The sequence below is a fragment of the Protopterus annectens genome, chromosome 13.part0 (genome assembly GCF_019279795.1).
Source record: "Protopterus annectens isolate FY-2018-M chromosome 13.part0, PAN1.0, whole genome shotgun sequence".
Classification (NCBI taxonomy): Eukaryota; Metazoa; Chordata; order Ceratodontiformes; family Protopteridae; genus Protopterus; species Protopterus annectens.
In genome coordinates, this window is record NC_056747.1 from 83,292,691 (window position 1) to 83,316,611 (window position 23,921).

A 23,921-nucleotide genomic window follows, 5' to 3' on the forward strand; every position below is an offset into this window, starting at 1 on the left:
TGCACTGGCTCCTTGATGAAAAATGTGTGACAGAAAATCAAGAACCGCCGGAATAGGGATGGTAAAGGGATCTAAGCCCTTGTCCTTAGCCCAGACAGAAAAATGCTTCCATTTACTACTGTAAATGTTTATGGTAGCAGGCTTGTGAGCCGCTACCAGAATGGCCTTTACTGGTGATGAGATGCCGGGAGTCCTTGCCATCAGTTGAACTGGATCAACCAAGCCGTGAGCTTGAGGTTTACCAGGTTTGGGGGTTGCAATCCCGCAGGATGCAAAATCAGATCCGGAATGGGATCTAAGATACATGGAGGAACTATACTGTGAGACCACAGAGAAGGGAACCAGATCTGGTGAGCCCAGAATGGGGCTATGAGGATAATTCTGCTCCCCAACTGACGTGCTTTCTGAATGAACTTAGTCATAGGAGGAAGGGGGGATAAGCATAGAGGAGACCGGGTGGCCAAGCACGAACCAGAGCGTCTCTGGGGCTCTCCCCTGGTGGGGGAAGTATTGCGAAAACTCGCTGCACTTTGTGTTTGACAAAGAAGCAAAAAGATCGCAGCAAGGTAGACCCCATTTGAGGAAGATCTGTTTCGCAACTGATGGCTTCAGAGACCACTCGTATGGTGTGAGGATCATGTGACTCAGTTTGTCCGCCAGAATGTTGGACCGACCCGGAATGTAAGTTGCTACCAGAAAGCGGTTGGTGGATATCGCCCACTCCCAAACTCTCATAGCCTCCCAACAAAGGGGATAAGATCTGGTCCCTCCCTATTTGTTTATGTACCAGACTACCGCCATGTTGTCTATTTGAACCGCAATAGTCCCTAGAGGAAGAAGGTCGTGGAGAGCTTGCAACGCCAGAAGCACCGCCCTCATCTCTAGGACATTGATATGCAAAGCGGTCTCTAAGGGGGTCCACGTGCCTTGGACAGTACTGCCCAAAGAATGCCCCCCCATCCGAGGCGAGAAGCATCCGTGGTCAACGTGGCTTGGGGCGGAGGCATCACGAAGGGTCTCCCTTCCCGCAGCTCCTGTGAGCGAAGCCACCAGAGGAGGGAGTCCCTGCAAGCCCTGCTCAGGGGAATAGGGGTGTTCAACGGATGTAGCAACAGAGACCATTGGACTTGAAGGGTCCATTGCAGAATCCTCATTCGTAGACCCGCGTGTATGCAAAGACTGATTGCCGCCGCCATAGAGCCTAGTGCTCTCAGGACTAACTCTGCCGATGGAGCCGTGTCCTGAAGGAGGGCTATAACCTGACATGACAAACTGTTCACCCTGTCTGAAGTTAGTAGGGCCCGAGAGAGGCGAGTGTCCAATTTGGCCCCTATAAATTCCAGAACCTGCACAGGATAAAGAAAGGACTTTTGAAGGTTTACCGAAATGCCCAAACTCTGGGCAAGAGTTAGAGCATAATCCCTGGCAACACACAGTTGATGTCTGTTGGAGGCGGTGAGGAGCCAGTCGTCCAGGTATGGAAAGACCTGAATGCCCTGGAGTCTCAGGTGGGCTGCAACCACTGCCATGACCTTGGTGAACACCCTGGGGGCTGAGGGAGGCCGAACGGAAGAACCCTGAATTGATAATGACTGGATCCCAGTCGGAAGTGGAGAAACCTCCTGGATCATCTGTCCATCAAAATGTGGTAGTACGCATCCTTGAGGTCTATGGAGCACATCCAGTCATTCTCCCGAAGGAGGGGGAGAATTGATTGAAGAGTGACTATCCGGAATTTCTCTTTGGGAATGAACAGGTTCAGGGAAGAAAGATCTAGAATCGGTCTTAAGTCCCCCGTCTTTTTTGGCACTAAAAAGAACCTGGAGTAATAGCCCAATCCGAACTGGTCTGGGGGGACGCGCTGGATGGCTCTTTTTTCTAGCAGCTTCGAAATCTCTGAAGCTGCCACCTCCCTTTGATCGGGTGGGACATCGGGGAGGCGCTTCATGGGGGAGGAGACTTAGGAAGGGAATGGAATAACCTCTGGATATGATTCGGAACACCCATCGATCCGTCGTGATGGACTCCCAATTTAGTAGGTGCTCCGACAAACGCCCCCCGACTGCCTCCAGAGTGGGACAGCCGGGTAAACCCTCAGGGCTGTTGTGCGAGCCTGTCCGAGAACGGTTCTCTAGACCCGAAGTTACGCGGCCCCCCTCTGCCTCTGGGCCAGCGTCCACCTTGTCCTCCTCTGCTGCTGAAGGACGAGGGGTCCGAAGCTGGGCGGGACTGCTGAGACTTCTGGAACCACATCTTCTTTTGTCCCCTTTGATTCCTGGAAAAGGATCGCTGGGGATTAGAGAAGCGGACCCCGATGGCAGACAGCGTGTTCCCGTCCTTTTCACTTTGGACCAGCGTCTCGCGGATGGTCTTGCCAAAGAGCGAAGAACTGTCAAAGGGCGTGTTCGTGAAGGACGCCTTAAAGGGTTCTGCAAAATCGCAAAGGCGGAGCCAGGCGTGATGCCGCAAGACGACCCCTGCTCCGCTAGCTCTAGCGGCTCCCTCCGTAGCATGGAAGAGTAGCCGCATAGACGTGTTAGATATAGACTTTAGAGTGGCCATACGAGTTGAGAAAGTCCTCTTATCCTCGACCGTCATGGACTCTGGTGGAGCTGCAGTGTATTCCTTTATTAGGTCTCGCTGGAGTCTGATGATTTGTGCCATGTAGTTCTGCGCCCTTACAGAGAAGATGGCTGAAGCGAACATCCACTTCCCAATGCGGTCCAACTTCCGAGATTCCTTATCCGGAGGATGGACCGAGGAACTCTCCTGTGCAAGTTCCTTCTTTGTGGCAGCCGCCACCAACATGGCATCCACAGGTGAACCCTTAGACCAGGCCTGCCTATCAGTGGGAGGGCTAAGAATTTTATCTGGCCTTCTTGGAATTGGCTCCACGGTGTCTGGCTCCTTCCACACCCTGGTAGTAATTAAGTCTACCAGGGGGTCAGCCGGGGGGGACACCCAGGAGGTAGACGGGCCTGCCTCAAATGCCTCCAGAAACACGGACTCGTCCGAGGAAGGTTTTTAGGCAGACCACCCCCCTCTAATTCGCAACATTTTCATGATGTCTCCAAAGGAGACATCCTCAGGGGGTGACCTTGGGGAACCTTCCCCTTCAACCAAATCCGTGTCTTCCATGAGGGACTCTGGGGAATCCAGGTGCCTCCTTTTACACTTCCATTTGCGAGGGACCTCCTCGGTGGGACTATCCGAGGAGGGCTCACCTACGGGGTCCTGTTCCTCTAAGGGAACTAACTGGAGGGTCGGGGCAGGCTGTCCCAATGGTCGGATGATGGAGGATAGACCCAAATGCATAGGGGGGGGTGGGAGGATATGTCGCCCGGACTGGGGATCTGGAAGGTCTCGACAGAACCCTCTCCACTACCTCAAACGCTGAAGGCGAGCCGCTTTACCCAGGCTCCGAAAGCAGCCTCCTCGGCTCCGTAGTAGGGATCAGTGTCGAAGCCGATGCGGTCGGATCCGAGAGGGAAGTGTGCTCCGATCTGAACGGTGCTGAAGACACACCCACCCCTACGGATCCGACGCTCGGCTCTTGGCACTGAGAGCTAGGATCCGACACGCTCGAGAGTACAGTCGGCGTCAAAGTTACCGGAACTATCGGCGCCGACAACTCCCCGGTTCCGAAAGGGCCCGGATACGATGACTCCAAAACTCGAAAACGGGTTGGAGAAGGAGCTATTGGGGCAAAAAGAGGGGCTGCTCTCCCCCCCGGGGGGGAGGCAGGAGCACCCCCATCTGCATCTGAGTCTGCAAAAATCGACGCATCATCCGATCCATGTCCGTGTCGGTCAAGCTTCTTGTAGATCTAGAAGAGGTCGTCGAGGCGGGCCGGGAGGGCCGCCTCGACGACCTCGAGGGAGACCGGTCCTCCTCCTCCGGCTCTGGCGAGAAACAAGGCGAACGGAGTCGAGAGGGAGAGGATCCGGAAGCCCTCATAGAGGGACTAGCAACTTTAGATGGCAGGGCTGAGGGATGAGTCTCAGCCCGCCTCTTGTGGCTTCTATGTTTTCCCTTTTCTTTGTCCCTCTTCTCTCTAGTAGAGGCAGAAGAGTCCCCTGAACACTGCACAGAAGAGGGAGGTTGAGTCCCAGGCAGAGTCAGGGGATCTAAAGGCACGGGGGCTGCAGTAGCAGCCTGTGCCTTAGAGGGAGAGGAAGAAGAAGTGTCCTGCGGTAACAAACCCGCCAGGATCAACTTGTTCTTCCTATCCCTGATGGCCCGGGGGTTGAACGCTGAACATATCTGGCAGCTGGTGGACAAGTGGGCCACCCCCAGACACAAAACGTACTGAGTGTGGCCATCAGCTGGGGAAAGCTTATGGCCACACTCAGTGCATTTAGAAAAAACGGCTTTGGGCCCTTCAGCCATCACACTAAACACACTCACACACTAAGGGGAGGGAAACACAAAAATAAGCTAAATTTACCATAAAAAATTTAAACTAAGGCTATCACTCGACGATTGGAGACTAAATCACTCACACACTACCTAAAAATCAACTTTTCTCTGACTTTTTTGAAATACAAACTGGAAAGTTCTCACCCACGCCTTAGGAGCTCTTCACTAGAAGCTTCTTTCAGCCGCGGCAAATGAGATCTGAGGAAAGGGAGCATGTAGCAGGGGGTTATGGGTAAAGGGGAGGAGCCAGGAGCTCGGATCTTTTAGCTAGTAAAGCTGCCGGCTCGGATCCGAGTTCGGATCCAATACCCACAGGTTGCAGAGCAAATGAAGTAACTACTTCAGATCAAGTAGTTATTGATACATGCAGTGTACACACAGTACAAGAGAAGAATCATTTTAGTAACTCCTTTGTTGTTACTTTTTGCAGTGCTTCAATGAAGATTAAAAACATACCTTAAGAATTCAACACCGCCTACACTAAGTATACACCACTCTGAGTGAACAGAGAACACAGGCTAACTGACACCTTCTTCCTCCTAATTTTAGTTTTGCTACTGATATTCTTGCAGCTTTAAATACTGAAAGGAATTCATAAAGGTTACCACACAGTGTAGAGTACATGTACACTTAGTGCAATCTTTCTGAGTGACTAGAAAGCCCAAAAAATGGGATAAGAATGTTCTTGAATACACGTTATGTACACTTAGTGTAGGCTTTATTGAATTTGGGCCACAGTTTCCCAAAACTGGGACATCTTGAAGGTAAATTAAGTGTTTACTAGACTGGGAGAGAGACCCTATTTTTTCTATATAAGACTGCTATGAACTGTAAAAAAAATTTTAGAACACCCAACTGCTATGAGAACCAACACCATGGGGGATCTCAGAAATATGGGGCTTGTAATCAATGCCCTTATGTGCATGAGCAGGAGGTTTACATTTTTGAAGGATTCCCACATAAAGTTTCCTTGAATTCGGTAACTGTAGCACCAAGGGGGTGGTGTACATTGCTATTTGTAAAGTTTGCTCCAGATTTTAAAAATGAAAGGCTGAGCAGCAGTTCAGAAAAAGAAGTTATGAACAGCTTTACACTATAGTAAAAGGTAAAAGTAATAATACACTCTATAAACACACATTGGAATGTAATTCAGGGAAATTCTTATTTGGGCTATTAGAAATAGTTCTCCATTATATTAGGAGTAGCCCACAGGAGACCAAGCCGGAATACAAGCAATTGGTCTGGCAATTATGATGGGGCATGGGGGCCTCTTTTGCACTTGGCCATAATGACCAATTATCCATTATTCCAGTTTTAAAACTTTATGCTAGTAATGTTTAAAAAAGTTTTTACATTTTTTAATTTGCCTGTTATATTTATATTAACTAATTTAATAAGCCTAGTAATTGTACATTGTCGGAATATTTATAATGTATAAGAGTTTCACACATTTTTTTTAGCATTTGGTTAATGATTTTATACTTATTTCTGAACAAGTTTTAATGGAATTGGATAAACTGTTACATGTGATACATCTGATTTTTTTATTTAAACTATTGAATGGTGGGAAATATTTGGTTCTGATGAAGTCCCATTTTGTAAGAGGGATGAAACATTTATCCATGTATTTTGTGTTTTCATTTCATTATTAAAATCTAGCATTTTTCTTACTACGGACTGATTGCTATACATTTTAATGGAGTTCAATCGCTCAGCTTGAAGTCACTGCATGAGCCATTTTTTTCCTGTGTAAACTTCTAGAGGACCTACAGGAAGTTGTGGATGGTGACCTGGATTGTTTCTTTGGAGTCTGAAACAATAGAGAAAGCAGGGTGGGTGATAATAGGTTTTATAACAAATTTTGGAGTAAGATTCCTGTGAGAAGCAGCTGGATTCGGATCCAGGGATCTAGGATTTAAGGGTGTAGTGGAAGGAGATACTGAAATAATGATAACAGCTGAAGCCTTCAGATCCGAGGGTTTTGAATATGAGAATCAGGTCTTCAGATGAGATAATATCAGATCCAAAGTTTTCCTTGTCAACGAAGACCTTGGGGACTTCAGTGGGGAGCGTTTCTTATGTTCCAGAGGAGCTGACTTGCTCAATATGGTGGAGGTTTGAGCCCCAGAAGAAGATGCAGCTGGAAGTAAGCCCTTCAGAATTAGTTTGTTTCTCCTAACTGCCAAGGCCCTTGGATTGAAGGTAGAGCATATAAAACATGAAGTGTCCAAGTGCCGGGCCCAAGGCAGTACATGCATTCTTTGTGGGCATCCGAATTAAGGATTTTATGCCCACAATAAGTGCATTTCTTAAATCCAGTCGATTTATCCGACATGGTTAATAAGAAAGAGGGCAAAATAGTATTGAAAAACGTTAACTACCAGCAATGGTAGTTCACAGGGATACCCTGTAAGCAGAAGGAAAAGAAATATCAGGGATGGTGCGTAAGATTTACTATTCAGCAGAACAGTAGATAAGAGACAGAATCAGAAAATTTACTTAAAAGCTCCTAATGAACTGCAAAAATAACTAAGAGGGAGGTAGTAAAAGGTTTACATTAGTTTAAAAGTTAAAGATGGATAAACTAACTCATGAAACCACACTATTACAACTCAAAAGAGGAACCTGCTCCTGTTCGTAATGGCAGCAAATGAGATCTGAGGTAATGGGGATGGAATGGTGCATTTTGGAAAGAGGGAGGAGTTCAAAAGCTGGATCCAAAGTCTGAAATATGCAGTTGAGTTGGATCCAAGGATCGGATCTGAACCCATGGGTTGAGGAAGAATGAAAAGTACAACATCAGATCCCTGGATTTGTGGGCTTCTTCTGCTGTGAGGACAGTGTCTCCCATTTGACCTCCCCCTCTGCCTCTAGAGGAGTTGTTAATGTGTGAATCCTGGAAAAATCCCTTGTATATATGGAACCACATTTTCTTGCCCCCTCTTTGATTCTGGGAAAAAGATCGTTGAGAGGTAGAAAAGCGAATTCCTATGGCAAACAGGGTCTTTCCTTCCTGTTCACTGCGGGAAAGCATTTCTTTCACAGAAAGGCCCAACACGGCCATTACATCAAAAGGTACATTGATGAAAGAAGACTTGAAAGGCTCTGCAAAATTGCATAACCACATCCAGGCATGTCTCCTAATGGCAATATCTGAATCGGCAGCCTGTAATGTACCCTCTGCAGCATGGGATATTAACCTCTTGTATGCACTGGCACTGGATAATAGAGTGGACAGCTGTGAAGATGAATTTTTATAGTCCTCCGCAGACATGGACTTTGAGAGAGATTTAGAGAGCTTCTTGGTCAAATCTCTCTGCAGTCTTGTAAAGTACACAAAATAATTCAGGGACCCCAAGACAAAGGTCGCTGAAGCAAATATGTGTTTCCCAAATCTGTCCAATGACCTCACCTCCATATTAGGGGGAGGGACAGAGGAGCTCTGCTCAGCTAGCTCCTTTTTTGTGTCTGCCGCCACAACCATAGCATCAACAAGGACTCCTTTCCTCCAATGGGGTCTGTTCTTTGGCAGTGGCAAAATTTTGTTTGGCCATCTAGGAATTGGTTTGACAGAGTCCGGTTCCTTCCATGCCCTGTGAGTGACTAGCCCGATAAGCTCATCAACTGGAGGAGTCACCCAAGACATAGATGGGCTGTAACCAAAAGCTTCCAGAAAAATTGACTCCTCTGGAGAAGGAGAATCTGAAAACCATCCACCCTTTGGCTTAAAATCTTCAAATGAAATGTCATCTGGTGGAGACCTTGGGGACCCATCCCTTTCCTCAAAGTCAGTATCCTCTGTGAGAAATTCCATAGAGGAATCTATGTGCCTCCCTTTGTACATTCTCATTTGGGCCACCTCCTTTGTGGGATGCTATTGGGTGGTATCCAAAGAGAGGGGAAGTTCTTCCAGGAAAACTGTCTGAATGCTAGTTGGTACCAGCTTTCCCTGTGGAGTAGGTCTGATGGGATCAGAGCTCAGACCCGCTGGAGGAAGAGATGTAGGATCCAAGGAAGAAAGAGATCAGATCTCTCAGATGAGAGAAAGCCTTCTCCACTACCTTGAAACCAGATGGACCCAGAGAAGCCATGGCATTTCAATCCTGCCCAGATCAATGCCTCAAGATGGACGCAAGCTATCTAGCGCTGAAGGTCTGAGGAGGCAAGGACAGCTCCAGAATCAATGGAGTAGACCCTGGTCCCCCGGATCCAGCACAAATGTTTCAGCTGTGACACTCATCCTGATTCAGCGGGATAGGAGCAGAACCAGTCAGGGAAATTGTTGGAGAAGACCTAGTGGTGTTCAGATCTGACACCAACAATCTCGGGCTCTCAGATGCAAGGGCTCCAAAGCCATGGGACAGATCAGAGAAAAAGAAATCACTACATGAGAAGTGGAAGGACTGCTCACAGATCACATGGGAGACAGAAATGGAGCTGGAATAATTTCATCTCCGAGGAATTTCCTCATCATACTATTTACATAGGCCTTGGAACGACTTCTGGAGGATATAATATATGAGGATGTGGACTGTGATTTCAATTCTCTCCTTGGTGTCATTTGTAGAAACGGAGAATGAAGTTGAGGAGGTACTGGGGTCAATCGTGAACCATGGTGAGTGAGTTTGAGGAGACTTAGGAAAAGTAATGGTTGGATCTAAGGTTTTTGGATCCGAGTGGTGCTTTGGAGATTTTACCAGTATGACCATAGGATCTGAGGATTTAGGATCCAATGGTTTTCTTTTAGGATCTGATGAAGTCAGATCCGAAATTCTTCAGATCTTCTGAGGCATCTCCAATGAAGCCATGGTGGAAGTCGAGGTCTTCAGAGATCAGGTAAGGGATCTCTTTTGGGACTCTGAAGAAGGTATGGGATATTTACTGGGGATGTGAGCCCCTGACAAAGAAGATGATGATGGAGGCACCAAACCTTTACGTACTAGTTTATTTCTTCTGTCCGAAATTGCTCTAAAGTTAAATGCGACACAAACAGAGCAATCACTGTCCAGGTGTGTCACTCACAGGTAATAAATGCACTACCTATGGACATCAGAATTTGGAATTTTATGCCCACAGAAAGTGCATTTTTTAAAGCTAGTTGAGTTTTCAGCCATAACTAACAATACTAGAAAAAGAAAAAGGTAACAACTTTGTTTTTTTTTTTTTTTTTTGTTTTTGTTTTTAGGTTAGGTTAGTTTTGGTAGGAAGAGTACCCTAAAAAAAGTGTAGGAAAAAAGAAAAAAAGGAAAGAAAAACCTGGCACCAGCAATGGTATGCAAGGAGACTACCAAAAGGTAGGAAAAAGGAAACTGCTGCAAGATCTATGTAAAGAACATCCAAAAAAAGGCTTGTAAACAGGTGAGGGAGGATAGAAGAAAATTAGAAAAGTTTTTCTAAATAACAGCTACTTTCAAAAATATTGTATTAATTGAAAACAAACTCTTGAGAGAGGATCTGCGTCTGTACAAGATGGTAGCAAAAATGAGATCTGAGGTACTGTAGGTTACTGGGGCATTATCTGCAGTGGGAAGAGTTTAAAAGATGGATCTGTAAGTCTGAGGTATCTGGCCAAGTCAGACCTGAGGTCAGATCCACAATGCCAATGTTGATGAAGAATGAAACGGACAGCATCAGATCAAGAAGTTTTGCAGATTTTGAGAAGGAGGGTTGAAAAATCCTAGCTCCCCCCAAATTAATTTCCCTCTTTCCTCAAATTGATTGAGTACCTGGGTAGTAGAAGAATGAAACAAAACCTCCTTATACAAAGGAGAATTTAATATTTCAGCTTTAACATTTGCAGACAACTTTTGCTTACACTCCCAAGCAAAACTCCTTATCACAGTAGCAGTAAGTGCTGCCCTGGACACAGGACCAGCACAATCATATTCTGAAAGAGAAGCAGTAATAGAATTCAGAAAGGATCTATTTTCTGAAGATAAAACAGTAGCAGAAACGTTCCTCAGATTATCATAAGCTAACATGTATTTCAGCAAATGATCCTGATAGCTAAAGTTGTGGAGGAATAAATTCTATTCCCAAACCTGTCAAAAGTTTTCCATCCTTGTCCAAGGGAAAAGGATTAGCATTCATCATTTTTTGTTAGCAGATGGACTACAAATAAAAATAGCTATAGGGCCAGATCTCAGATGAAACATTTGTAAGCCTAAGGAACTTCATAAAGTTTGTCTGCCTTTTTAGGGACTAAAGGTTGGCTTATTGCAGGCAATAAGGAAAATAACCTCTAAGGCTGGCAACAAAGGAGGAACAGGAGTTGGCAGTGGAACATCTACTTGTAACATGTCATAATATTTCTTCAAAGATGCAGGAATAGCAACTTGCTCTCATATGAAACAATTATTCATTTTGGATACAATTTCAGAAAAAGAAAATGCCTCTAAGGCAGGGGTCTCAAACTCAAATGACCATGAGGGCTGTATAAAGATTAGCATACTGGTCCAAGCCAAGGGTCACAGTCTATAACAGAAAGTTAGTTAGAGCAGAGCAGCTACAAATGCAGTCTAGTACCTTCCCTCACCTAGAAGTGCCATAAGTTTGAGATTCCTGCTCTAAGGGATATTATGAAGAAAAGAAAAAAACTCTTCTCTGAATCAGAATCTGGGATTTTGGAAGCAAATATAGGAAATGCCCTATCCCTAATCTCTCTCATGTTCATTACTTACTTTTTCCACAAAATTCCTTTAGTTCCCTAGAGGTTTTAAGGTGTACAATAAACCTTTAGCAAAGCAAATTATGCCTAATCAACAGAAAAACACTCTAAAATAAATGTTTACTTCTTTCTTTACTCTAGGGATATCCCTAGAAAGGGACAGACTCAGGGATGGCACCTTATCCCAGGGAAGAGATCACAGACCTCAGATATGCGAAGATGCACTCCCCAGTGAATCTCCCTTTTCCAAAAAAAGTGGCTCTTCCATGCCCACTGAAAACTCCTGAATAGATGCAGAAGATGTGGGTAACTTCTGTTCCATGGTGGCAGAAGGGACTATACCAGAGTGATCCAGTGGAAAGAAAAAAAAATGTAGTCTGAAGAGCAACAAACATTCATAACAGTCACCTACCAGAAGCTGAGGCACTGATTGAAGACAGGAAAGACTGGGTTAGAGTTATGTGAGTCTTTGAAGAGAGCTGAAGTAGTTCCTTTTGTCAGCTAAGATATTTTTTTTAGAGAGGTTGCACTGTTATCTGTAAGACTGATACGAGGACTGTGTGTTTTTGTGTATGCTGTTTTCCAAGCCTTATCTTGCTGTTGCATTAGTTGTTTTGTCAATGATTAAAGCCAAAATTCAGTGTTAGATCTAGTCCAAATTGTTTTAAGTGGAGCAAGTAAATTAAGAATATTGAGGGAAGTACAGTTGAATTTGGCTACAGCTTGGCTTGATCCAGTGGGTGATATTTGAGTGATGACCAATCACACTGTTCTACAGAATGTCTAAGGGAGTTAGTCTCAAAATTATTTCATTTTCTAACTTGATTAATATTTATAGATGTTTTTTATGTTGTTCCACTTACAGATTGCAAATGTTGGGTGATGGTCACTTAATGTGTCTGGGAAAAAGCATGAAGCATTTATTTGGTCTGGGCTGTTGGTTAAAATCCAATCGTGGGTGGTGTACTTGTTGGTTGTTTTATGAAATCTAAAAGAACTTTTAATTAGTTGAGGAAAGCCAAATACGTTGAGTGTAGTACAGGGGGAACTATCCCTAGTGGGATCCCAGTCATTAAAATCACATATATAAGGGCTTCATCAGTGGATATTGGAACTGAGCCAGGATAGAATATCTTCAATTACAGAGGGGTTGTTTTTTAGAGGAATATAAAGAGAAACTAAGCAGAGAGATTTATTTTTGTTAAGCTTTACTGACTAGATTTCTGCATTAGAGAAAGAGGGTACCCTGTATGGATATGATGTAACAGTTATGTGGGTTAAGTATGTTAATGCTACATCACCAAGTTTTCAGCTTGTGCGATCACAACGAAGGAGGACATAGCCTGTGGGTAGGAAAGTATTACCTTTAATGGGTGACTTTAGCCATATTTCTGAGACAGCTACAATATGAGGAGAGTGTGAAGCTACTCAGGCATGGAATTTTGCAGTTTTTACTGCATATGCTACAGATATTGATACCGAAGAAGAACATTTTGTATTTCAGAAGTGGTGATTAGTGGTAAAGGGGTTCTGGATGGGTGTTGAGTTGGAAAATAGTATTGTTGAGTCCAGGAAAGGGGTGAATGTCTCCTGAAATCTGAAGTGCATTTGCTGTAATCTGTATGTAAGTGTTGACTGAGGAAGAATATGGGGTTGTATAAGTTATGTAGTTTCAGGAGGAATTTGTAGTGCTTTGGTAATGAAATGTGTGTTCACAAAGTGAAGGTAGGTAAATAAGTTTTTTAAGGTGAACATTGTTGACAATGAATAGTGTGGAAACTAGCAAAGAGAAATACTCTGTGTGTGGTATGTTGTTGTGGTAGTAAGCGTGGAATAGAGTTGAGGGCGATGTTTGGTATGAGGTAATGTATGACAATAGAGGAGCTCAGTTACAGGGGGTTTAGAGTACAATTCTGACCAAGATACTGAACTTGCGTCAGAGTAATGAGACAATAGCAATATACTGTAGTAGCAGTTGGGTATTTTGTTATGCAGGTGCACAATTAATTTGGGACAAAAGGTGACAACAGATACTAAACACACAGTACTACAAACATGACGATATGGCCACAGGAGCCACAAAACTTGTTAACACAGTGTAATAATTTAGAGGTGACACGAAGTAATAGCATATTACAAAAAGTAAGCAGATACTGCACTAAATTCAAGACTGATACATACTACCAATACAGCTGCTACAATTTACAGATGGCGATACAGGTCAAAGAGAGGCAGGACAAGACAACAAAATGGGTACACAGGCACAGGTGTAATAGCAGTTGTGCAGGGCTACAAGCTGCTACTTGATGCACAACTAAAGTATGGATCACTTGATTTCAGAACTCCTAAAGTAGTGTATGAACAGGTGCCCACTGGATGTTTTATTGCATGGGTTAGTGTGGTCAGGTGTCTAGTGCAACATTCAGCAGCAGCAATTCAGCACAAATAAGTGCAGAGCCATACAATGCACCAGAAAACAAAACAGATACACCAACACAAAGCAGCCAGCAGGAACCAGTAGTCCTAGCAAGCCAAAAATAAATGATCATTCCAAGCACTACTTATATCCCTTTTCTCACAAGAGTAAATCTACAACAGCTCAAGTGAAAAAAATAACACTAGCAAGGCACATAGATCACAATGCAAGATCAAAGTGCTGGTAATAAATAAGAAAAGTAATTTTTCTGGTGTTATAGGGATCTAGAATGTGGTCAAATTCAGCAGCTAGGAGCAGTTTAAGTGTGTAGCAAGCAGCACCTCAGCACAAATAAGTGTACAGCCACTCAACATGCCACAAAACAAAGACAACAATTCACACAGCAGCTAATAAGAATCAGTAGTGCTAGAAAGCCAATAGTAATCTAAAGTCCTGAACACTGCTGATTCCCTTGTCTCAGAAGAGTAAAACTAAAATGCTCCAAAGGAAAATAAATGCCATTAGCGAGGCACACACAGGTCATAATATCAGACAAAGTGCTGGCAATAAATAAATGGTGTCACTTCCCTAGTACTGTAGTGCACAGTAGTGCTGTCAAACCAGTAAGTAGAATCTCAGGTGTGAAATATCTTGCCCATCACCAATACCTTATTTTAGCTGTCCTTGCATAAAGTCAAAAGCTGTAGAGTGTATGTTGTTTTTATCCCCGACAAGACCTTGCCTAGTGGCTCCATAACTATCACCCTACATGTTTAAGAATCAGATAGCATGGACTGGTCCAAATTTGCTTGTTCTGGGGGGGTCTACAGACTATCACTGGGAGCAACCTCCTTCCCCCTAGGTGACAGTGAGGAAGCATGTCTCTGCATGCTAAGATCCCCCTGCTACCAGTGCAAGGTACACTGTCACAGCAATGGCTTAATAGGCTTGAACTCAACTGGTTATCACTTAACGCTTCCGCTAGGTGTCACCATTTTGGCAAATCAGAGCTGCTCCTCACCTCAGATGAGTAAGCCATCAGAGGCTATTCATATCCCAGTTTCTACTGGTCTCTAAGCTGCAACTCAAACTTTAGTAGTCAGCATTATAGTCAGGGTTTTATGCCACTGTGCCATAGAGATTTCAGAGTCCAGAATATCTATTGGTCTGAGTGACTGGGTAAGTCAAGACTTTAGTCTCTCAAACTGGTTCTAAATGCCACTCTCTCTCTATCTCTCCTATGTCCAAGTCTGCTCCTTCTGTATATACAACCAGCCTGAATCAAGAACTTGCGTATTCATTTCTAAGTTCTGTAATGTAGAAATACTGTTTCTTTTCTATTCCTTGCAATAGCCTTTATTATTATGTTTCCACTGCTTTAATGTGTTAGAATACATCTCTACCAATACCTGAATCACAATCTGTAAGAAAGAAAAGAAAGACAAGTATGCTGTAAGAAAGGAGCTATCACTCTATAAGGGTATAAATGCACTAGTGCTGTCTGTAATTACTTGAACTTGAAAGGTAGAGTGATATATCTATTTTATTTTTGCAGTAAATATCCACCAATTTCTACAGCAAAACAACGAGAGTGCTATAAAGCTGTTTTCAATGACCAGTACACAGAGTACAAGGAGCTTTATGAAGATGTCTTCAATGCACTTGCAAAATTTAAGGAACTTGATGTCATGTTGGAAAAGCTGCATCATCATACAGAGAACCAGCAGGTCAGTACTGAATGTGTGTGCATTTATGAAAGTCAGTCTACATAAAGAAATGTCTGTACCCTGAAATGCAATAAACTGGCTCTACATGTCTGTCTGCATCACTGTGCCTCTCTTGAAACTGCAGATGCAGCCCTGCGCATGAAGCAATCTGATTCCTCTGAATCTACCTGAATACATAACGATAATTGAGACAGTCTATTCATTTTCTCAAAGCTCCCTCAATGAAACAAGCAGTTAAAATGTTTTAGTCCTGTTAGTCTTATACACAGGTCAGGCATATTTTTATCAACCAGAGGATAAGTTGTGGATAGCAATTAATAAAGAGCTGATGGACTTTATCTGGGAGGGGAAGACGGCAAGAGTCAAGTGGGATAAGCTGATTCTTCCAGTAGAACAGGGTGGATTGAGACTGCCCGATTTGAAGGGGTATTTCAGAGCTACACAGTTAAGGCTCCTATACATAGCACAAGCAAAAAACTATAATTCAAAGTGGTAAGGGATGATGATGAAACAGGGCGGAGCTCAAGAAACAAGGAGACTGGGATCTTGGATGCAGGCCTTTAAGAATGACAATAATCATACAGAATATTATATCTATAAAGTAGCAGAAAGTATCCTAAGAACTAAGCCAACATGGGAATGGAGAAAGGAAATTCTGCTGATAGGGATGACTGCAATTAGGGATACAGACAATAGGTAAGAGGGGGCTGGAATTTATTGGGGAAAACTGGCAAAGGTCCCAATGTATTGGGGACAAATATCTAGAGAGGGAAAGATGACAGAATGGGAAGATGCTAAGAATTTATTTGGACTGCAAGTTAGAGTTTGCCTTCCCTATCAAGTACTGGTATCAGAGTATAGGCAAAGAGAAAGAAATAGGGTAGTCCTAAATGAAAAACCAGCACTGGTAGAGTTTTTAGTAGAATCTAGAACAGAAGCTGCCATTAAAAAATGAATAATTAGTAGAGCATATAAAATATTGCATAACTATAAGAATCAGAGGAGGTTAGAAAGGATTGGGAAGAGACACTAGATAAGCAATTCACAAATAAATACAGAATAGGATATGCCTCCCAAATATGCAACAATATCTATAAGACATAGGATTTTTGCTTGGAAATGTTTACATAGATATTTCTATATCCCAAACAGACTCCAGAGAAGTTTCCTCAAGTAGACAACAAATGTTGGAGGTGTGATGGAGAAGAAAGAGGTAAATGGGAACATATTTTCTGGGAGTGTGGTGAGTTGGTAAGGATTTATTGCGGGATGCACTATCAGAGATGCTGGGTGGGCAGATTGGTGTGATGAGGGAGATGATTTTTCTGAGCTATGATACAGAATCGGAATTGCCTAGACAAGATAAGATCTTTCTGTGTATTATTATGGTGGCTGCTAAGAAAGCAATTACTAGAAAATGGAAATCATAATCTAAACCAACTATACAAGAAGTAGTGAATATAGAAGCAGAGATAAAACAACTGGAATTGAGATATTTAAAAAAGGATAGGAGCAAACTACATAGGAAAAATGGGAACTGTGTGAATAATACATACAGGGGAGGAATGAGTTTTAAAAGAAGGCAGGACTTAAATGAGCTATGTAATGTTTGACTGAAAATGACTGGGTAGATTATCAGTGATGTATAGTGTTTGCAGCTGGGAGTGTGTCAGTATGATTTGTGATGTATAATGCTTGCAACTAAAATTCTGTCAGTGTGGTTTGTTTTCATTTTTATAAACGTATGATTGCCTATGTCGTAAGAGACTGTTTAGTAAAGATATTCCTTTTTTTAAAAAAAAGGCAGGAATTGAACAATTCATGTAATGTTGCTTAGGTTATATGATATATAGTAATATATGTGAAGTATAATGTTTATAAATGTGAACTTGTTAACGCAGTTTGGTTACTTTTATATAAATGTAAATTTGCCTGTGTCACAAGTGATAATTCAATAAAGGTATTTTTTACAAAAAAGCTCCCTCACTGCCCATAAAAACATACAATTTGTGGACCTTATTTGGCTAATAAAAAAGGACTTGGTTAACAATAAAAGCTGCTACATGTATTTCAATCTGGCTTTGCACATTCTCTGGCAGTATTGTAAACAGGGTTATGCATATGACTTTTAAACAAATGTCACCTTATATTCCAGGGGATTTTATTTCCCTTGTTTGCATTTGTGTACTGTATGACTCTAAGAAAGTCACTCTTTTGGGTTCCTAGTTCATTTCTGAAAAGTGGCACTTAATGCCTAATTCGGCTTATTCTATTAGCAAATCATATACATAACAAATATTTTATTAGTACTATGAATAATCACCACTGCTGTGTCCTAGTTTCCTTTTTACGTACAGATCCTCTTCTTGTTCATAATTAAGTTTTATTGTTTTTCAGTCTGTGCATATCACTAGTTCACAAAAGACACATCAAGGTTTAGTTCTGCTAAACGATACCTGAATATTATTGGTATCACTACAATTTGTGTAGAATTACAGTTGTGTAAATAAATGTACCATAGCAGTGGATGGTGCTATATCCATTGGGTGGTCCTCAAGTGACCTGCTTCATTATCTTTATGCATGCATGCAGTTTTTTGTATTATATTTATTTGGTAATCACATATACAAAACAATGACAATTTTTCCTTTTTACAGATGTAACTTGTACCTTTTATGCAGGCATACTTATGACAGTGACATGACAAAATATGAGAACAGCAAAATCACTACATAAAGGCTGTCAGTAACCTATACATAACTTCACAATTAAAAAAGGGTGGACTAATCATTTATATAAACTTTCCCATACCCGCTAATTTTCTTAACTTTATCCTTCCCCAAAAAGGCCCAGCCTTAAGTAAAAGACAGCCCGAGGAAAAGGGCAACACAGCACTCCCTTGCTGCCTACTAGTTCACCTCCACACCACTCCAAGTGCCCACCTGATTCCGCAATCACGGCCTCCACACACTACTGAGATTACTTTTTTCTTGCTTTTCCACACTTTGTCTTACTTCTGCTTTTCCTCCACATTTTCAATGCACCATCAATGGACAAAACTGCACTGTTATAACTGCAGAGGAAATAAATGAATTAAGCTGAGGGATCTTATACAGCTCCAGAAACTATGGGATTCTAGATGGTCTGAGATGTATTTCAGAGCTTTTTTCAAACCTTTTGAGTCAATGGTGACCTGAACAAAAATCATTACTAGGAAAATAAATTCTGCCTTATTTTTTGATTTCAGTGAAGGCAGGATGCATTCACGGCTTAATGTTCAAATCTGACAAAACAGTAGGTTGCAAGAAACTGAGAAGACAAATGCCTGGCAGGATATATAAGACATATCTGGAACAGTGCCTACCTCTCTACCCCCCAAAAAAGAAAGTCACCTTCTGTGCATCTTTCCAGTGTTAAACTTGGGATGAAAAAGTGAAAGAACAAATGGCTACAGTCATATACTTCAAGCTCCTGCTGTCATACATATATACAGCATGCCTCCTCACCCCCACCCACATAGAAACTGGGAGCTTCTATGTAACTCTCTGATGTTAGACTGGGACAAAGTGAAAGAAAGAACAGAACTCAGCAACATATTTCAACTTGATATGAAATACACACGCAAACACACACACACACACACACACACACACACACACACACACACACACACACACACATATCGATTTAAATAAATAAACGACTGACCAAAACACCGAGAATAGCCTAGCATCTATATATATATATATATATATATATATATATATATATATATATATATATATATATTATATGGTTTACCTATAAATAGTCGCACAATGTATGTGCGAACAACAAATTTTCAAAAACTAATAAGGACACACTCACAACAGCGACGTACAACCCCATGAATACATAGTATCGAACTGACCTGCATAACAAATTCAGCACCTAAAAGCACTGGAATTCCCTACCACTCTGGACCCAGGAACAAGTGCTACCATGGGTCCCAAAGGGGGGGGGGGCGCTGGTTCAGTATTTGGTTGGGTGGCATCGGATTTCGATGTGTCAACTGCCGACATTCATAATAGCCGACGTTTCATCCCACTGCGTTATTTCTCGCTATTCGGAACATTCGACATGTTCATGTTCATGTTTTTCAAGGTAAACCTATATATCTATCTAGCTACATATATATATATATATATATATATATATATATATATATATATAGTATACCTTAAGGACAGCTACCTATATACAAGTCAGATGCTTGTCAGAAAACTAATAAATAAAATACAATAAAATAAAATAATGGTCGCAGTAATGTATTCTAACTTGTTGCTCATGGACAGTTCACTGCCTCCAGACTAGCTTTAGTTACCTTCTGTGTACACTTTTCATGTCTGATTGTGAGAAAAGTTAAAGAAATAATGTGCACACTGTCCCCAGCCTTTGCACAAGCTATACTGATCTTTTGCATACCCCTCCAAGCATTGCCACTTTTAGACTAGGTAGGCTCCAGGGCAGACACCCCTACCAAAACTGATTTATTTAACCTGGGAAGTAGGGGACTATCTGGTCCCCAACAGGATGAGATGGATTTTATGGCCTATTTTTGAAAGATAAAGTCTTGTTAACTGTTATTTTTTTTCTTTTCTTAATCCTACACGGAAGAGTTATGTATATACCTTCCAATACTGTGTGTGTCTACAGCTAAAAACAGTGATATTAATTTTCACACAAACACACACACACACACACACACACACACACACACACACACACACACAAACACTGCCCCTGACAACCTAGGCCCATCACAAGATGCACTTAATTTCCACACAAGATGCACTGTCCCTAACAAGTTAGGTCTATCACAAGATATAGATACACACACTCACGCGCACACTGCTCTCTTGCCTACAAGCAAACATGAGGAATAATAATTCATTAAAACATGTCATTAAGGTATTAGAGGAAACCAGAGCACATGGAGAAAATAGACAAAGAGACAGAGGATATGCATACTCCACTCATAAGGAGTCACAGTCAATAACTCAACCAGATAGTCAAATACTACTCAATGCACAGAGGATCAGTTGCTTTTACACATATCTTGCCCAGACTACAAAAGATGGCCACTTATTATATACAATGCTGATGTCTATGTAATGGAAAGTGGCATAAAATACAACCAACTTGTTACTCTTAAATATACTGCAATAACTTACCCTTCACATGTATACATACAAGTATGAGCCATATTAATGATCATTGTAAATCACTTTCACCAAATGTGGTGTACTGTGTGACATTGCTCCTCTTCACCAGATCAGTGACTGTTTAACAGTGCTCAGACAACAGCAGGGCAAATCATATTTATCAACAGATGGCCTATGTAACCACCAGTTGTAACCACTGTATTGAATGTATATACCTCAGATGTCTGATTTTGAAAAAAAATAACCACAGTAAATTACTCAAACCTACAATTGGACATTAGTCCTGCAAAGCCAGATAAACTGTTTAATGTGTGTATTTCATCAATGTTAGCCACTTTCCAACTAACTTTACACAAATGCAGACTAGTTCTGCAAAGTCAGATTAATGACTATATAAACAGAGCGAATGATAAATTCTGCTTTCATTCATAGACACCTTTCCTCCCAGCTGTTATAGCCACTTTATTAACTATGTACAACTTATACATCTGACTGTGAAAAAATAATGGCCATAATAATGTCTCTCATCTCTATTTCACAAAAATAGTATCCAAAATAAAGTATTCTGACTTGCTTCAAACAAATATACATTAGTTCTGCAAAGCCAGAATTGACCTTTAAACTTGAGCAAATATTAGGGTCATTACTTTTATCCCCATACACCTCTCACTTCCCTGCAATTATGGCCATTTTGTTGACTGTGTACCTATCAGATGTCAGACTGTAATAAAAATAATAGCGTCCTTGACTTGCTTCATCTCTGACAATGGAAAGTATTCCAATATGTTCCACACAAATACACATTAGTCTTGTGATACGCCAGAGCAATAGATAATTATATATATTACCCCTAGTGAGAACAACTGGGATCATTCCACAGATAATTTGAGGAGACCTATGCATGGTATAAAGAAGCGGCCTCTGTCTATCAAGTAGTACAAGGGGCAGTTCAGGGGTAAATTTTCTACTACTCATCCATAGATCCAAGATGCGCCTGGATATGGACAGGGATGAGCTTTGTTTTACGTGTATGGAGAATCTGTTCCAGAGCAGTGGTATCCCCTGTGATTATATCTGTGCCTCACAACTGTTCTGCTGATCTTGCAGAAAAGGTTTAGATCCCCTCAACTGATATGATTCCATTTGACTTGTTGATGTGCAGTAGGTCCATCAGCACTGGGTCAGAGGATGCCTGCCAGACACAGGCAGAGCACAAGCCTGATAGATACAGGCTCCATGGGGCTGACACCATGTACACCTAACAGGTATCACCCATGTGGCCAGTCAGAACCACCTCTCTCATCCATGAAGGGCAAACAAACCGCTGACTCCCATTCTACCCTGCCAACTACCGGCAGCAGAGCTGCTATTCATACTCAGCTCATATGCTATGTAGTCACGGCTTTATTCCTCTACACCACAAAGTAGTTAAACAAAGCACACGTGCAGGCCAGCATGGATTTATGAGAATGACCTTGGCCTTTTTTACTTTCTGCAGATATGGGGGAATCAGTGGTAGAGGTATAAAAGCATAAAGGAGTACTGGATGCCATATTTGGACTACAGCATCCCTTGCTAACTGTCCTACAAAAGGGACAAATAAAAAGAAGTTGCTGCACTTGGCATTTATCTGGCTAAAAAAGTGATTACAATAAGGCTTCACCCTCAGTGGAAAAGAAAGTACAGTTGATTAAGTCTGACTTACCTGTAACAGTAGAGTCTTGTAGAATACACTGCCTTACTCGCATATGGACAGCGGTGCCCTGCAACCCTATCTCTGGCAGTCTACCAAAGCTCATAGTTCCTCCCTCTGCCTGTCTGTACGTGTGATGAACCAATCACCTGGGAGCACAGGGACTGCCTTTCAGACCCACAGACCAGACCGTTTCAGTTTTCTATGGTCCAGAAGGAAGAAAAGATGAAAATGCAAACGTGAGAACACCTACTGTTCCAAGCCAAAAACAACACACACACACACACACACACACACACACACACACACACACACACACACACACACACACACACACACACACACACGTTAATTGAGCATAACATAATAACAACTCAAACACCAAACTATGTATATCCAAAAGGGAGAATAGTGGGTGGGTGCTGCCAGTAACACAGTGTGCTCTACAAACATCTACTGTTAAAGTTAAGTAGGACTTATGCAACTGCACTATGTTCAACAAACACCCTGCCTTACTGGCACATGGGTAGATTCTCAAAGCTTACCCAACCAAGAAGAAGGAAGGATAATGGTCTAGAAGCCCCTGAAGAATGACCCTACTGAAGCCTGTTCTGGATTTAGAAAAGGCATTCGACTTGTAGTGCACCATAAAGGTATGGACAGAGGACATAGTTGCTGCCTCTGAAGTACTTCTATATTCCACTCCTTTCCAATTAGATATTAAAGAGGAAAAGGCTCTGGCAGTATACACCTTTACCATGCCTGGATTCACAGTATCAAAAAAAGCAATACTAGAGGATAACCAATGCGGAATGGTTTGTTTAGAGAGAGGTTGACCCTTCTCTGCCCCTGTGTAGGAATTAAAAAGCCATTCAGCCTTCCTGAAGGGTTTGATTTTGTCATGAAAGTACCTCAGCTGCCGATGCAGAGCTATAGTATGAATTATTCTCTCTCCCTTATTCTTAGGTTCCGGGAAGAACATAGGGGTGTTAATAGACTGACAGAAGGTGAATTCTGAGACCACTTTCATCATGAAAGCAGGGTTAGTGTGTAACAAAACCCTCTCTCTGTAAAATCAGGTGAGTTTGCCCCACAATGAGAAAGTGCAGCTCAGAGACTCATGCCTTGCATATGTCAGAGCAATAAGCCAGTTTCCCATATTAAGAACTTCAGATCAGTCTGAGCAGCAGGCAATAAAGGTGGTAAGGTCAATTTTCCCAGAATGAAAGTGTGATCCTATCATGAAGGAATTTGCTTGCAAGGGGGTCTCATATGCAGTACTCCTTTCATGAACTGTTTTACCAGAAGAGAAGAAAGAGAGGGATCCACAGGCAGAAAAGCAGAGATGGCTTCTAAATGCACCTTAATAGATGAATACAATAAGTCATCCTGAAGTAGCTCACACAAATATCTCAAGAACAGAGGGATGCTATCCTTAAGGGACCTTCTGTTTCCATTTAGGCACCACTTAAAAAGCCACATCTATTTGTAAACATAAGATTTTCTAGTAGTAGTTTTCCTGGCTTCCTTTAACACTTGTTGCACATCCTCATAAAACAAGGGCCTAAACAGAGTCAAGAATGAATCATCCAAGCTAACAGTTGTAGTTGCTCCACAATGGGATATGTCAGTCACCCCGGAGACTGTGAGAGCACATCCAGACTGTGATGAAGTCTGCAGTAATTGCCCATAGCAAATACCATTAGAAGAGAGAACCATGACTGGGCCAATAGGAGATCACCACAATGATTTTTGGCATTTCTTTTTGACCCTTCAGAAGCACCATATGAATCAG

General features: G+C 42.2%; 1 protein-coding gene across 1 annotated transcript in view; it reads left to right on the plus strand.

The window, feature by feature from the left end:
• OCEL1 (occludin/ELL domain containing 1) overlaps positions 1-23,921 on the plus strand; it is an 841,384-nt gene that overhangs the window by 752,156 nt on the left and 65,307 nt on the right. The window contains 1 exon segment of the mRNA XM_044054752.1: positions 15,058-15,229. Within this exon segment, the coding sequence (XP_043910687.1) occupies positions 15,058-15,229 (172 nt within the window).